The sequence below is a fragment of the Myotis brandtii genome, unplaced genomic scaffold (assembly GCF_000412655.1).
Source record: "Myotis brandtii unplaced genomic scaffold, ASM41265v1 scaffold253, whole genome shotgun sequence".
Lineage (NCBI taxonomy): Eukaryota > Metazoa > Chordata > Mammalia > Chiroptera > Vespertilionidae > Myotis > Myotis brandtii.
In genome coordinates, this window is record NW_005359590.1 from 704,128 (window position 1) to 721,489 (window position 17,362).

Genomic DNA, 17,362 nt, shown 5'->3' on the forward strand with positions numbered 1-17,362 from the left:
CGCTCGCTGTGTTTTGGTTATCATGTCTTCCATTTTACAAGTCATATGAGGACACTTATTTTTAAAAACATAAAAATTTAATGTTGAGTTTTCAAACGTCTAGGGCTTTCTGGCTTGTTTCTCTGAGCTATTCCCAGTGTGGGCATGTTGAGAAGGTCTCTAAGAGCTGAAAGATAGTCTCAACTCTCCTCAATGGTTGAATTGTGCAGCAATTTTTAAATGTTTATCAGGATATATCAGACACACTCTTAGGGGTGAGATGAGTATTGGCCAGTTAATTCTAGCAAAAATCTCATTGGATAACTAAAAGTAGTGAGTTCCATTTTCAAGGGAAACATTGTTCTTTGGACTCTGGCACTGATCCAGTTCCACATTATTTCAGGGGCCAGTTATTAACACAAAAGGCCAGGTTCAGTGGCTAAACTCAAAGCTCCCCATCCCTAGTCTATGGAGGCCAATCTGAAAAGTTATAGGCAAGTGACTAATGAGAACCCAAGATGCTCTGTGGTCTCAGGAGGCAAGATCAGCACCATAGTCATAAGGATATCTTATGAGGATGTCCTTAGTGGGCAACTCCCTCACTGCTGCACACCCAGCTTACCTCTAGTAACATGCAATGTATATTATTGCTTCTTTCATTTGTTGAAGACTATAAAGCACAACCTAGTTGCTAATAAAGCTTTGTAATCTCAGGTTGCATTAATGGAAGTACAAGGTACAGATCAAGCCAGCAACTGACGAGCAGCATTCAGTACTGACAAGACTGGTCTAGAATTATTTATTGATGTTTGGTTCTGGCCCAGCAGCTTAAGATGGGCACTTATAGCTTGGATAGGATCTGAAGGAAGGGACCCAAGTGGTGAGGTATCACATAAGGGACAGTTGAGGAAATGAGGAATGTTTTGCCTGGAGAAGGGAAGGAAGTCTTGGATGCTGGATTCAGGAACATGAAAGATCACCTGTGACACATGGCTTGGACTTACTCTGGGGATCTTCAGAAGATTTTAGCTTTGTGATAGAGTTGTGTTTCCTGACACAGACATATCCTGTTTGAAACACATTCCGTTCTCTTCCATGCCTCCATTGAGGGGACATGAACCACGTTCTGTGTCCTGTTGTCCTTCTGTCTCTCCTGGTCTCCTCTTTCATGCTTACACATTCCTCTACATTGTCCCATGTGTGCCAGTCTCCACTACATTTTCGGAAACACAAACTTGTCCTGTGTGCTTATTATCATGATCATTCTTGACAGTTACCCAGAATTAACAAATAGACCCCATGACCCCTAGCACCTCAACCCACACCAACAGGGAGCAATTTGAGTCAGATGTGTGTGAGGAAATCAGAGAGGCCACTGAACTGGGCATCTAAGATAATAGTAATTCCTGATTTCATTACCACATCCAGGCACTATGCTGAATGTCCTACATGCAGTTACTTGTTTAATCTTCAAAATAATTGAGGAGATAGATAATTTCATTATTATTATTATTTTATAGAGTGAGAGAGGTTAAATAACTTGTCTGAGAAATGCCCAACAGTCTGACAAATCTTTAATATCTCTTGGTAAATCTAGAATTTGCCAAAAGGGGAAAGGTTGAGTATGTGCATGAAGGAGGACAGGATCTAGTGATGGAGGGGACAGGAGACAGTGTGTGCTAGGAAAAGAACTTTCTAGGAGCTGAGGGGAGAGAGTAAAGACAAAGTAAAGACAAATTCTGTGGTACAGAAAAGACAACATGAACAGATGGCCTAAGGCATCATACTTTGTCCAATCTCTTTCCAGTTAGTTAAAATTTGCTTTTTCATGACATTTTTATCAGCATTTTAAACTATGCAGAATTGTTGAGTTGTTACATATACTCTTTCTTGATAACAGCTGTACAGACCTATCCCAGCTTATGTTAAACTTGGGGATATGGCATGCCCTCAGCATCGTAGTGAGCTTTTTCTCGATTTTTCTCACTCCAGTGGTACATTTCCAGAACAGTATACATGGCTGTCTCCCTTTGTTCTCCTTAGAAATAGCTATAAGCTATAGGGCTGTGGGCAGAGTAAACTGGAAGATGCTTTGGTCTGGTCCCCGTTCTCTGCCCTGATCATATTAACTGCCTCCAGAGTAGGAGAGATATAAATGCTCAGCCTCAGAGAGCACCTAGCCAATGACAAATATTGTGGTAAAGAAATCTACAGTATTTTACTCCTTCCCATACAGATGGGGCTGATTCCTATTCCCCGGGTGTGGGTATCTATTTGGAGTAAATGTCAGGAAGAAAGGCTGCCCACTTTGTGGTTTCACTTTTTGTGTTGGTATAACTAAAAAAACAAAAAACCACAACAACAAAAAAACAGAACAAAAAAAACGACATGTATTTTAAATCTACTTATGCTGGATATTCTCCATTTGTCCCTCTAAGTCTACTCTCCACTCATACTCCAGGCTTCATTACCCAGGTTCCTTGTACTGTCTGGATTAAGGTTGGGTTTGGCCAATGGGAGGGACAAGCAGACTAACAGAGAGTAGGAGGAGAGATCGTCCAGGAAGGTAGTCCCTTCATTTTCGCCCTGTGGTGGCAGCAACTGTGCTTCCCTGCTGAAGGCCATAGCGCCTGCTGGATGGAACCTCCTACAGCTCTCACTGGTTTCCAGAAACTGCTCCTCCCTTGTGCCTCTGGCTTATGAGTGATAACAGCTGCAAGGGATCCTTCCCTCTCCTTCTCTGCAAATATTCCTTTCATCCAACCGTCCCAAGTCACCCTTTTGAGTGTGTAATCTCCGTCTGTTGGAATCCTCACTGATGTATTTGACTCTTGGCAGATTTTAACAAATGAAACACGAATATCGCAGAATTAAACCACTCAAACGGACCTTTAATAGTACAGACATTGTACAGTAAATAAAAAAATATAATTCAAGGAAATTTACTTACAATAAAAAAAAAATCACACAATCTACCAGCACAAAACGAGTAACTTTCTGAAATAAAAAATTAATGCCCAATGCATGGCCTTGGCCCCCTGTATAAGTTAGACTATAGCGTTGGGGAATTGCTAAAACAACATTTACTTCCATAGTGTATTTCACTCAGGCAATCAAATACTTTGTAAATTTAAAAGCAATCAATTATAATGCTGTTAGTGATTGGAGGTATGTTATAAATGTGCCCTTGGAGAGGAAATCCAATGGAGTTAAGTGTTTGATGAAGACAGAAAATAGACATCAAATATTCAAGTTGCAACACCACCTGTATAAGAGGGCTTTGTAAGTCCATATATAGAAATCACTCATTTGCAGACAAGACTGCTTCTCTCTCTGTGAACAGCTCAAGTAGGGATTCTTCTCAGATTCAGAAAACCATTTGATTGGCTTAAACCACTACATTTGGAGAAGTGAAATAAATAAACCTCTGCTCAAGTGCTAGCTAATTGTCTTAGCCTGACTTTCTAAGTCATCAAATTCTAAACCTGAGTACAGTGTTTTTTTTCTTGGTTCAAATCAGAAATGACATTATGTTAACATGAGGACAATCTTCCTCTCAATGTGCATTGACAGGAGCAGGCAGGGGCGCTACCAGTTTAACTGAATTACACTGAGAATGTAATGATGTGGCTCGGCTTTGCCCTCCCTGCTGCTCAGGGCTTGCTGCCTCAGCCAGCATGGCGATTTGGGGTGGGTGCTGTTTCTAGAGCTTTGGTCTGGTTCTAGGTCTGATTCTGGGTTCAAACTCTCTGAGGTTCAGGTCTTCTGGAGAGGCTTTCTATAGCTTCTAAGCAAACTCGGGTCCCTACAGTATCTTTGGAGATTCGAGGCCACAATTTAGGATGAGAATTTCCCCGTTCTTTCCTAGGAAAGATGACCTGGGGGCACAGTGAACTGTCCAGCAATAATTCAGCTCAGAACAGACTGCTTTGGCCCGCTTCTGGACACCTAAAGTTGGGGCTGGCATTTTGAGGTGAATATCCACTATACTTTCTTTCTCCCTTTTCATTCCACTGCCTGTCGAGGGCAAAGACTAAAATCTAGGTCTTCTTTCATCACAATTTGGTTCTTTACTATACCAGGCTAAATTCAGTGTTTTTCATTTAACTTGAAAATGACTCAGTAAACCTAAACAAGTATGTCTGATGAGGTGGGATTTTTTAAAAAAGAAATATCCACATATATCTAATCCTAGTAAACTTTTCTGTTGCCTTTAAATTACCATTCATAGTAGGTGAATGACTATTACATAGGATTTTTATCTTCAATTCCTTCTATGTATATATCAGTGCAAACGAAATAGTCATTTAACACAGTGCAAGAAACAGGAGTAAACTAGGAAATAAAGCTCTAGAGATCTACCAGTTCTTAAATAAATAGCTTAAACTGTTGTTTTTTTTTTTTTTGGCTGCCAGAGTGAATTATTTTATTAATTATTAATATCACCCCTAGTGATATTATGTCCAAGTTTGCTTTTAAAAAAAAGTTATCAGGCATTATTCCAGATTTTTTTTGGGGGGGGGAGGTGGGGTGAAGGAATGTAGTTAACATTTTCATTTGGAGGGAAAAAAGCCCATCTAATGAAAGAATTCAATCTTCCAGATTCAAAGTAACCTCAGAATTTTATGTTTAGGAATTACCCAGGAGCTTAATTAGTTCTACTTGGTAGACAGGGAAGATTTATTTACATGTGCAGATTTTAGTTAAGTTAAATTTTGCCTGGGTTGTTTAAATTAGTAGAAAAGCAAATCATTTATTTATTCTTTTTAAAATAAGAGCTGATTTGACATAGATTGTGTCAAATACACTGGTGCCTAGAATGGTTTGAAAAAAACTCCCAAGTGATCATCTAGTTTGATAACTACTTATAGGAAATGTTTTTACGTAAGCAACTCAATGAGATTTTGGAAAAAACTAACATCCCTTTTTGTTTTTTTTATAACAGCTATCTTGTAATAACACTCACTAGAAAAAAAAAAAAAGATGGTTCTAGTACTTGGAAGATCATGGTGGAAGGAAAAAAAATCCTCTAGTACCAAGTACTATATTGAATATTTTAAACTCTAATTTACAATGCAACCATACTTTAAAAACCTGCCAAGTTAAATTTTTTTCTATTTTTATCTCATTGAAAAAATATTATATCTATTCTAGCTATTAAATGTTATTTGGGAGGATTTAGCAAATACTATTTCATTTTTAAGTTTTTGTTTTATCGTTTATTTTTGTAACATTTCAGATGAGTTTACACAGTAACTAAGATATGATTAAACAGTGCAAATTCACTGAAATAGTTTGATGCTGAGTTTACACCAGGCCAAACATTTAGATGTAGAAATATATAAAGATATGACTCACTGACACAGGATTTCCTATGTAGTATTAGTTAACCATGTTTCCTGGATAAAAATATGGGCAGATGAATTTTGCTACAACACAATCATCTTATAAAGTAGATGTTAGTCATGGCCTCAACACCAGCATTAAAAGGGTTCCAGTGTATCTGAAGAATTGACTAGATTTTTCAGTTTTTAACCCTAAATACGTGGCTTCAGACATAGCGACATATACTCTCCCCTGGAAATAGAATGAAGAGTATTAATCAGAATCAACTCTCTTACTAGTCTATTATTTCTTGGAAAATTTTTAACGCTTTCTTAATTACTATTGGACATTATAAAATAAATAATCTGATACTTTGACACACAGCTTCCGGAGGACCAGTGAAAAAACTGACATTAACCAACTGAGTCTACTCTTCTACTAGTAATACCGCAGTGAGGAGAGAGCGCTCCCCCCGCACGCCCCCCCAACACACACACACATTATACTACAAAGTGCCTATGATGCGCAAACACATTGTCCAAAGAAAGGGTTTGTTAAGCAATGACAGAACACGAGGCTTGGTTGCTCCCACATATCCACTTCCTAGAAAACACATATGAAGTTTTACCTGGTCTGACTGTGCACTGTATGTTTATAACAGTAGTAACACAGAAGAGTAAAATGGAAAACACACAGTAACTCAGGCTTTAAACAGATTACAAACCACATGCTTTCTCATTCAACAGGAAAGCTTCAATCAAAAGGCAACCAATCTTTAATGCAGTTGGTTGTTCCTCTAAAGGCCATTGTAACTAACGTGCTCACGGAGGGTGGATTTCCATAGCTCCTCCTGACACCTTCCAGGAAGTGCTTGTCAGCTCCTCTGCAGCCTAAACCACTGCTGAAATGTTGATTTCCTCTGTCTTATTAGGGTAGCTTCATTTTGTTTACAAACTACTTTTCTCATTTCTCCAAGGAACCATTTCAGAATGATCTTCCAGATGCTGGCTAACTAAGCACTTCTTAGCTATTGTCCACAAAGGTCAGTGTGTTTACTGGCATTTGACCGTGTAGAACAGGAAGTTTCTGTTGCATCTTGTGTTCTTAATGAAGCCCGACAACAGAGGACCGAACGCATTAGTCTCAGAACAGGGGGCCTCAGGATGGCAAAGACCCAAGGGTTGATGATCGGATTGGCTGATAAAAATCTAAGTGCTTGGAGGTCCCACTTTTCTTTTCGGGAAGAGGTTTCATTCATATATGCAAAAATCTGTAAGAAGCAAAAGGGGAAAATGATGTTAGTTTTACATGATCGCAGTAGACAGGTTTAGACCATATGCAATTTCTTCAGACTTAAAACAAAACCTGTTGTGTGTGTGGTGGTGGTGGTGAAAGGTGGATAGCAAATTCTCACTCTTCTTCCGTAGGTTTATGCCTTTCAAAAACCCTGAAACAGAAGTATTGTCTCCTTTTGGTGGATGAGGAAATGAACTTCAGGAAAGTTAATATCAACATGTTACATTCACTTCCAGATAATCTGATTTGATGATCACAATTCAGTGCAGGAGGAAACACAACAGAGCATGGATTCTGGCCACTGGGCTGCCTGGTTTGAACCCGGGCTCCATATATAGCTTTGGGACCAGAAGTAAAATTCTAACCTCTTTGTGCCTCAGTGACATCTGTATAGAATAGGTGGTAATAGCAACAATACCCACTGCTTAGCTGGGAAGAGGATAGGAAGTAATCTGTATAAGCTGTGTAAAACAGTGCTCACTTACTAAGTGCCCCACAGTGTTAGTTATTCTCTCCATTTCACCAATGAGGACCCCGAGGTGCAGAGAAGTTCGGCGACTCGCCCAAGTACCCAGGGCTGTTTGGTGGTGGAGTCAAGACACAAGTGCCAGCTCCCTTGGCACCGGTGCTTTGCTCACCATGTGCTCCATCCAGGTCGCCGATGTTACAGCAAAGGTCTTCAGAGCAACGTCTTAAACACTGAGAGGCTGACCCATCTTTACATGTGGGCCAATGTTTTCATGCTGGGACGCAGCTCTCATTGGATGTCTTAGATGTTTAGGGAGCAACACAACTTTTTGGTCAGATTCAAAGGAACGGAACTGTACGTGCACGATAAAGATCAAACACTCCCACACAGCGTACAGAAAAGAGGAAAACAGATGTAAATCACACCCAGTCATTTAAAACCACTTTATAATGTTCCAGGGACTTTCTTGCCAACAGGAGCCCACGAGTTAGAAAGCTATTCCTTCTTTCTTCCACTCTCCTTCACCAGAGGAAGGAATGTTTTATTTCCTTCTCTCCTGCTTACGCTGTAGGCATCTGACGAATGGATATACAAAGCAAACTGCAGGGAGGGGGAAGAGTGGTCCTGTTCGAGTTGCTTATGTTAGGACAATAGCAGGAAGGTTTGGCAGCCACAGGTGTTTATGCCAGAGAATCTTGGCATAGGGAGTGGAGAAAAGACTTGGCAGATGAGTAAGGAAAAAGAAGACTGATGGTGGATTCCCTGATTATAGAGAGAAGAGAAAGTTAGGTGGGGATATGCAATGAGGCAATAATTTTCTTGGCAGCTGAATTATTTTGGATGAGAAATATACAGGACTTATACGGTGTCTTTAAGGAGTGATTTTGGAGTTTAGAAATTCAGGATAACATTGTATGTAAGTCTGGTAGATTAAGATATATTAGTCACCATACCCATGGGCGCGCGCGCGCGCACACACACACACACACACACACACACACACACACACGAGCACTCGGTAGCAGAAAAGTCTGAGTTTATAAGCTAGTTTTGCCAAAGACTTTGGTAACACTGCACTGGCTAGCAGATGGGCAGTGTGAGGAGGGCCTGGCATTCTAGTGTCACGGCTTCATGCGTGAAGATGAGTCAGGTTTTCAGTTCCTGGTCTCCTTGGAGTATGACAGAGCAATGAGAAGTGAGAAATGGTTTTAGACTATGAAGCAATTCTGTACTATTTGTTTCGATTTCATCCACTATGCAAATTGTTAAAAATGCTTAAAATTCGCTTTTCAGGAGCTGGCCAATATTTTGCAGAAGACAATTTCTTGTTTTACTCTTGGAAAAGAGATATACTAGTACTTTAGCAGCCCTTAAAGTTCTTGATGTAAGATGTCTTCTCCGACCTCTGCATTTTTAAAAAATTTGGTTCTTGTCTTTTGTCTAGAGTTCACCATTTTTGATCTTGTGGATCCCGGTTTATTATTATTATCATTATAAAAGGTACGTAACAAAATTTACCATTTTCACCATTTTCGAGTGTACAATTCAGTGTCATTAAGTGCATTCACATTGTTGTGCAACGGTATTATATTTTTCATTTTCTGTACATTATGATGTTTTGACATCCTACAAAGCTTTCTGGCTGGGGAGAGACTGCCCCTTCATGGATGGTCAATTCTTAGAGATAGCCAAGGGCTCACCTGGGAGCAATCCTTCGATAGGCAACTAACCAATCCAGAGCCCCTCTGTCTGGCCTTATATCTCAAGAGGCAATATTTCTCTGCCTTAATCTTGCCAGGGCCCAGTACCAGGCAACTAGAGGCCAGTCCTGCAGCCTAGAGCCTGCTGAAATGATTCCAATAGCCAGTCCTACACTGGCCACCCCTCCCTGCCTCGCCTTTCCCTCGGGAACTCCAAGGAAGGCCGCGCCCAGGCTCCTCCAGCTCCTGCCCCTGCCTCCTGACTTGCACTAATACTTTCCCATGTGGTCCTTGGTGTTGTTCAGTCCTTCCTGTTTCTAGGACCTGTGAGTACAATCAACTTTGTTCTCTTGTCTTCTCTTGTGGCCACACTTGACTGTCAATCACATAAAAGAACAGAACAGCAACCATCACCACCATCCATTTCTACAACTCTTTTCATCTTCCCAAACTGAAACTACCCATTCAACAATAATTCCCCATTCCCCTTCCCCTCCAGCCAATCCTATGTTTTAATTAAAGGCTGACACATTGCATAGAAGTCAATTAATTATCATCTTTCAGTGCTATTTTGCTTCAGAGGCTGGTAGAATTTATACATATTTTTGCACATACTACTAATAAATTTGCTATAAGAATAATACCAAGTGCTAATGTAAATGAGTCAAGAGAATTTTAATTCCTTAGGATAGGTCTCTCTACTAGGCTTTATTAAGACTATGATGTCTACAAAGCTGCACAGAGAAAATAAGTGGGTTTTGTTTGTTTGTTTGTTTGTTTCATCTTTTATAGTATCCTTGCATCCTCCCGTGAAAAACTTCATCTTGACACTGACTGGATACTGTTTGTTTGAGCTACTTTCCTACCATCAATATAACCACATAGTGGGTTCAGAATTTTAGAGCAAATGGGAACTTTATCTGGCTGAAATTAGCCAAGGAGTGTTAAAAACATTCTGATGGCTTGCTCCCTCCTTCAGAGACTCTGATCAATTAAATCTGGGCTGTAATGTGAGTATCTATCCTGGCGTTAGTCCCCTCTCCTCCATGGGATTCTAATGCGCAGCCAAGGTTGAGAACCCTGCTTTAGAACATTACCTAACACCGGAAATAAAAACAGAAGACCCGCTTGGCCTGGCCAATCAAACAAATGACTTGAAGCTTCCTGAATTCCTGATCTTCAACATACAATCTAATTTTCCTTTGGAGTCCTATGGATATAGCAGCTAATATGTACTGAATACCTACCTGTGCCAGGCATGATGCTAAGTCTTATTCTATTTAGTCCTTACATGGACCTGCAAAACATTATTACTCCCTTTTAGTAAGGAGGAAACCAAGGCTTACAGCAGTTCTCAACCTGTGGGTCGAGAACTATGAAAATACATCCTGCATATCAGATATTTACATTACGATTCATAACAGTAGCAAAATTACAGTTATGAAGTAGCAACGAAAATAATTTTATGGTTGGGGGTCACCACAACATGAGGAACTGTATTAAAGGGTCCCGGCATTGGGAAGGTTGAGAACCACTGGAGAAGATTACTTACTTTGTCCCGAATCACACTCCAGGTAAGTGGGGAAGCCCTGAAGTCATGTTCAAGCAGTGGGCCCCAAATTTTTCTTTTAGCCACTACTCTATTGCCAGTCTGTGATGTAGGGACTCATATAACATCTACCAGGGACTGACTGAATTGTGGGTTTGTCGGACACCTCTTTTTGAAAGGTGGTACAGAGGTGTACGGGTGTCACTGTTAAGAACCATGGCTGTATCTAAGTAGCTACATGGCTTTCTTTGGGTGCTTTTCTTTCCCCCACTTTCTACAACTAAATTTCAGGCAGAGATGGTTATATATTTATCTGCCTTGTGAAGACATTAGTGAGTGTCCTGACTTTAGGCTTTGCAAAATTCATTCTTTAAAAAAAAATTCACGGGGAGGTTATTTTTCAGGTATTTGATATTTTAAAGAAACCCCTCCCCCAAATCATAGGTGCTTTGTGGTAGAGGGAACAGGAGCCCATTTCCCTTCAGAAGGAAAGACAGGGGCATGGCTGTGGCTCCAGTGTCCCCTGCCTTGTGCTCCAGGTGATCCCAGGGCCAGACACAAAGGAGAGTTAATGCTAAGGTTGGGAGCCCTGGGCCTGTGTATTCCAGGGTGGTGACTCTAAACCCTGCGAGAAAATGTTGGACACTATGAACCATCCACCCAGAACTCAGATAAACATAAGGTTTTGCAAGTGATTTCCAAGTGACCTGTGCCCTGACCATGGAGTGCAGGTGTACAGGAAGTGTCAGCCTTTCCCAAATGCACTTTCCCTCTGCCCGGCCCGTCACACATAGGCAACTGCAGAAGTCTTAAGTCTGGTTTTCTGTTAGAGTGGGTGCAATTTCAGGGAGCGGAATAGTTTGAGAAAAATGAATCCTGGTACACCTTGATATAATTTGAGACACTTAAAAATTTTAGTCAAAATGAGGATGGGGAATGGTGATCAGAAATTTCAAAATAGAAGCCAGGAGAAGCCAGGGAAACTAAGCAGACCAGGTTGCAAGTTAACTGGGCCTTTAGGTGGAAAGAGACTCGATTGTCTTCCTGAAACACTGTGTCTTCATAGAGCAATCACGCACCATTTCTACTCTTTTCCCCCACTTTAACTTAATACTATGATAGGCTCTTGAAATGTCAAAAAAAGAAATATACCATCCCTAAAAGCTGTTTTTCTTTCAGTTGAGATCTTAATAATATGAAACAGTGATGATTAACTCAACCAAGGGTGGAGACATAACACATGACTTCCCTTTTGGAAAAAGGACTATGGTTCTTGCTGTCTACATTTTAAAAACTCAGTGTAATTGTGCTTTTATTCACAACCACCATTTAATAATCTCAAAGTGCAAAGGAAAAGATACCGAGTGAAAACACTCATATAGGAAAACTTTCTTCTCTCAGAAAGTACTGTGTATTAAAACTATTTCAGCAATCCCCAAACACATCATTAATGATGCACAAATATTAAGTTACATGGATATTGACTTAAAATATCACCAAGCAAAATTCATTGGGGTTGCGCAGAGAGACTTCTAGATTGCTCTTTCATTCCTACTAGAATTGTGATACTTTCCATGTGTGTAACTGATCAGTTTCATAACCCCCATTCATGTCATAAAGAGTACCAGGAATTAACAGAAAACTCCAGTATTGTTTACTTGAAATTTGTTCTGTATCACAAAGATCAGATTTCCACAAATCAGTATTACCTGGAAATTATAGCCCTAAAGAATTTCTAAAGATGAAGACACTTTTAGAATGAGTTGATGGTTCACTCTTGAAATTTTAGAACTGAATAAAATCTATAAGCACTTTATCCTAATGGCATGTGGAAAACAGTTTAAAATGACAGAAGCTACGCCAGGTATTAGTAAAGTAGTGAGAGAGTGGCTTGATGTAGTTGGGAATGAAGACACAAACAGTATGTGAGGCAAGAATGGAGTCTGATATATTTCCTGCATTCTGTTCTATTTCATGAAGAAAGTTTCTATTTGTCTCTGAAATGATGACAACAGCTGATTAACATAAGGAGGAATTTATTAATTTATACAATATCCCTTTAGTACATAAACAGTTTGGTTTTGGAATATGTTGTTGGTCCCATTAAGGATTTCATACTGAACAACCAAAATAATGTCATTTCCTAAACAACACATGCCTTTTTTAAAAAAATCAGTTAAGAAATGTTTTGTGCCAATGGAAGACTTTACATGAGAGGTAATCTGAATGTTTCCTATTTAGAGCAGCATTTACATTATCCAATCTCCTTACACCTCAGTCTCAGCCTTTTAATTCGCAGGTCTGTGGAGAAGAAAAAAGGAACCACGCACACCTGGCCCAGCTCACGCCCTGTGATCAGACATGGAGAAAAAGGTCTTTGCCATTTTACTTTTAAAGCTAATAAGTTGGAATTAAGAGGCAAAGTAGTCCTGATATTTATAACATCTTCACAATTTCTATTCGAAATTTTGGATTAACTTTCTCATATGGTACCCCTGAAATGAGCAATTTCTCGCTGATAGTATTGTGATTAAAGCATAAGCTCTGTGCTTAAACTGCCTGGCTTTGAATCCTGGCTCCAACACTCACCAGCTGTGGGTGGGAAATGGAATAATATAGTACCTATTTTACAGGTTGTTATGAAGATAATTGGGTTAGTGTATGTAAAAATTCGTGCGTAAAAATGTTAGCCATTTTCTGTTGATGATAATAATGATTTTTGAGGTTGAGCTTGACTCTGGGTATTTTACACTTTGATAGTTGTACTTCCCAAACGTTGGAATTTCTAGACCAGTGGTTCTCAACCTTGGCTGCACATTAGAATCACCTGGGAATCTTTTTAAAATCCTGATTTCTGGGCCTCATCCTCTGGAAATTCTGTTTCTTTGTTATGGAGTGGGGCGCCCCACCCCATAACAAAGAAACAGAATTTCCGGAGGATGAGGCCCAGAAATCAGGATTTTAAAAAGATTCCCAGGTGATTCTAATGTGCAGCCAAGGTTGAGAACCACTGTTCTAGACTGAGAGCTTTGGAGGAAGCAGTAATTCTGACCTGCCCACACCTTGGGACCATGACATCAGTAGTTACAGGTTTCCTAAATCCCCACTCTCCTCCTCCCCGTACTCCTAAAGTGCTCACATAAGCAGGGGTCCCAGTGGGCAGACAGCTGTGAATTCTCCTTCTTGCTGGGGCCACTTATAAGGGACATAGAAAGCTGCTCTGGTAGGAACAGGCAAAGAGAGGGTAAATTGCCAGTATTTTCTGGGATGCAAGGAAACAAATTAGTGGGAATAGCTCACTAATAATTATTTTACCTCGATTACATTTTAAATTGATAATACTTGGTATAAAATGAGTTAAAGAAAATATATTGATTAAAATGAATATCTGTTTCTTTTTATTTTTTGTTGTGTGGCTACTAGAAAGTTTTAAATTGTACATGTGGCTCACATTTGTGGCTCATGAGCGCATGTGCTCTGGGAGAGGAACACGAGAATGTCCAAAGGTAACCACAAGCCTTTGCCTTGTCTAATAGTGTCCCTAGTTAGGATGTGTGGAAATGATTCCTGCCCCAGGTGGGAGACTGGTGTAGGCCATTTCTGACCACAGTCTCAGCGTGGGCCAATAAACTAAAAGGATAAGGGGGAAAGTGTCCCTCGGGGCACATGATGAGCATTTTGAAACAACAGAATGTATGCACCAAACTGTAGCCATGAGTTGTGAATTATCAGATAAGCCCCTCCAAGAAATAAATTGGGGTAGTGTAACATTTCATAAGGGTTAAAGTGCTGTGTAAATGAAGGAACTAATAAGTACCAAGAATCTACTGACAAAATCATCCTCACTAGCTCCTCCCATGCCATAAACTGGCAATCCTAATAAAAACACAGCTGCAAAGCAAACTCCTACTCCCCATTCCTTCTAACCAGACTTTTAGCGCCAAGCCCCTTCCATGTAGCAACTCTGGATGAGCCCCTGGTTTAATATTAAATGAAGGGGGGGGGACATATATATATTCATATATACTCAAGTATATAAAATTGCATATATTTGGAAAGAAACATGTGGCGATGATGGAGTCCTCATGATAAAAGGCAAATTTACTTAAAAACAGGGGAACTATTGAAAATCATTGCCTTTGTTTTGAACAATAGTTTATGCAGTAGGTCAGTCCTGCTCCGAGGGGAGACCCTTTCCTCCTGCTCTCTTCCTCTACCGGGCTTAGGGAAGGAAAGAACCATCCTTTCACACATTTCTGATTCCCTCTGAGCCCATTCCCAGGTTACTGAAGTAGCTGAGGGTCAGGAATATTTTTATATACATACTTACGAATAATAAATAAAATTCCAAGAACGGATATCCTAAGGCCCACCTATCCAAGACAGGCATTCCCCAATTCAGAGCTGACTTATGTCTCCCAGGTTGAATTCTAAGCTGTTTAATGGAACTTGAAATGCTTTCTTTCATCGATACTTATTCTGCATCCTATTCCCAACCCTAAAAAGCTGATTTAGCTCCTAACATAATCTATAGGTTTTATGAGTAAAACATAACAAACCCATAGAAGCCACATTGGTTTCTACATCATCGCATTTCTGTGGCACAGACTTCCCTGCTGTCGGTGGGATGGGAACTGCAGCCTCCCACAGTCCTGCTTCATTTGATAACTGGGTACATTTCACATACTCCACCTCACTCCCTTCAAAGTGTACCTTACTGACCAGCTTCTGCCCTGACAAAGGGTGGGGTAGCAGTGGGGACGGTGAGGACCAGGGAGAAGAGAATGTAGCTGGGACAGGGAGTTAATTTGGGGCAGGGAAGGGTCATATCCGGGCTTTTAGAACCCTGTGTCCTTTCCCACCCCTGAAGATGAGCGTATGAAGATAATAAAAAACAGTGATGACGGTGGGAAGTAGGATAAAGTTACTTCTTCGGCTTCTACAGTTCAGACCAGCTAACGGCAGGCACGGCCCGACTCTTTTTTCCTCCAAGATGGTGGCAGGTGGGAGTCACTGACAACTCTGTACTCCCTGCAGGGTCAGTCTTGTTCTTCTGAAGATTAGGAAGTGGAGCTGCCTGAACTTCCAGTTTTCATTCCTGTGTAAGAGGCCAGCCCGCGCTCAGACACATCCCAGGCTCTGTACACCTTGGAGCAGTGGTTCTCAACCTTCCTAATGCCGCGACCCTTTAACACAGTTCCTCATGTTGTGGTGACCCCCAACCATAAAATTATTTTCGTTGCTACTTCATAACTGTAATTTTGCTACTGTTATGAATCGTCATGTAAATATCTGATATGCAGGATGTATTTAGGTGACCCCTGTGAAAGGGTCGTTCGACCCCCAAAGGGGTCGCGACCCACAGGTTGAGAACCGCTGCCTTGGAGGCTCAAACTCACAGCATCAAGGAAGGAACTGCTGAGGTTGCCCAGACCAGGACAGCACCCACCCGGTACCTAGGCTCCTTTCTTTCAGTTCTCCAGACAGGCTCTGGCCCGCCCGGTCTTGGCCAGTGCTAGACACGCCTACCTCTCCCATCCCTGAGATGGACCAGCCATTCCTGCTGCGGCGCTGTGCGGGATGCGCAATTATAACCTGAAGAGCACCTGTGTGTATTTCTGAGCGTGACGTCAAGAAGATGTTTTGTAAGAGAGTGCAAATGCCCCCTCTGGAGGGATCCCAGCGCTTAGCAAGGGGCTCCTTAGCAACCAGCTTTTCCTCTAACTACCATCTCAGACGTATTGTGAATTTTCATGGCCACAAAGAGTTATGCTACCGATATGTAAATTGGGAAACCTGTACACTGGGGGTGGGGGTTGGGGGGGATGTTGTTGAACTCTTCGAACAAATAATGACTGCTCTGAAGCTCTGCAACAGGGACCCTTCTCACCCGGGACCATTCTCAATGGCGGCTGGAATGCTATGGGTTGGGTACTGTTGTCCTGGGAGAAACAGCAGGCAAAGTATAGACAACTAGCACCAGTGTGCGGATCGGGGCACGAGGAGGCACACTGCCGCGCAGGGAAGTCAGATGCAATTGCCATTCAGAGGTGGCAGGGGCCAAGCCAGGCCAGCAGTGGCTGGAGAGGGACACTGTAAGGGGCCTTTGATTCGAGGATGAGGAGTGTGGCTGGCTTAGTGAGTGGGACTGTATTACTATCTGAGAAACCCTGGCCTAGGGAGGCCCTTGCACCAGGATTAGGGAGGGGTGGAAGTGGGGTAAAGGTGAGAAGCAACAGGGGAAGTTTACAGACCTTTACAAATCAGGGCACATTTTTACGATGTTACAAAAGTGTGCGTGGCGGTGGAAAAGTGGGAGTGAGAGGGAGAGCATGAGAAGGCTGCGCAAGAGCTGGGCTGTGGAAACGGAGTGAGTGACTTACCGTGAAAGGCAAGGAGCAGACGGCGAAGGTGATGGTCATAATCGCGAGGAGAATGAGATGGTCGGTCTCCTCCGCCACGGACACCCTTTCCCCTCTCCTGCGGGTGGCAGGGCCCCGGCCGCTGCCCAGGGTGGGTCCGCAGCGGCCTCTCCGGCCCCGGCGGTGCATGCGGATGAGGTTGAGCATGACGCTGAAGTTGCAGGCGAGCACCGCGAGGATGAGGAGCAGCAGCAGCGTGGCGTAGAGCTGCAGGTACACCGTGCGCCCGTGCCGGATGAAGCACCAGGTCCCGGGGCAGTACTGGACGTACTGCCCGTAGTTCAGCAGGGGCAGAGAGCAGAAGAGCAGGGAGACGGCGTAGATGGCGGGCAGCACGGCCACGCCGCGGCGGCGCTTGATGTGGCGCTGGTAGAAGTAGGGGTGCCCGATGGCCAGGTAGCGCTCCAGGGCCATGGCGAAGAGCATGAGCATCGTGGCCAGGCTGAAGAAGGTCATGGAGAAGCCGAAGTAGTTGCACACGCGGCCCTCGGGCGCCAGGGCTACCAGGGTCTGGTTCCGCGCGTACGAAGCCAGCACCACGGGGCTGATGAGGCAGGTGCCCAGCAGGTCGGTGAGCACCAGCTCGGTCACCAGCACGTGGAACAAGGAGATGAAGTTCCCG

At 42.3% G+C, this 17,362-nt stretch overlaps 1 protein-coding gene across 1 annotated transcript in view; it reads right to left on the bottom strand.

Annotated features, from left to right (window-relative positions):
* Positions 1-2,849: 2,849 nt before the first annotated feature.
* Positions 2,850-17,362, bottom strand: part of PTGER2 (prostaglandin E receptor 2 (subtype EP2), 53kDa) — a 14,821-nt gene continuing 308 nt past the window's right edge. The window contains exons 2-3 of the mRNA XM_005867910.2: positions 16,702-17,361; positions 2,850-6,574 (exon numbers count right to left, since the gene is read on the bottom strand). Coding sequence (XP_005867972.2) covers positions 6,332-6,574; positions 16,702-17,361 — 903 coding nt within the window. The 3' untranslated portion in view covers positions 2,850-6,331. The remainder of the gene's footprint in view (positions 6,575-16,701; position 17,362) is intronic.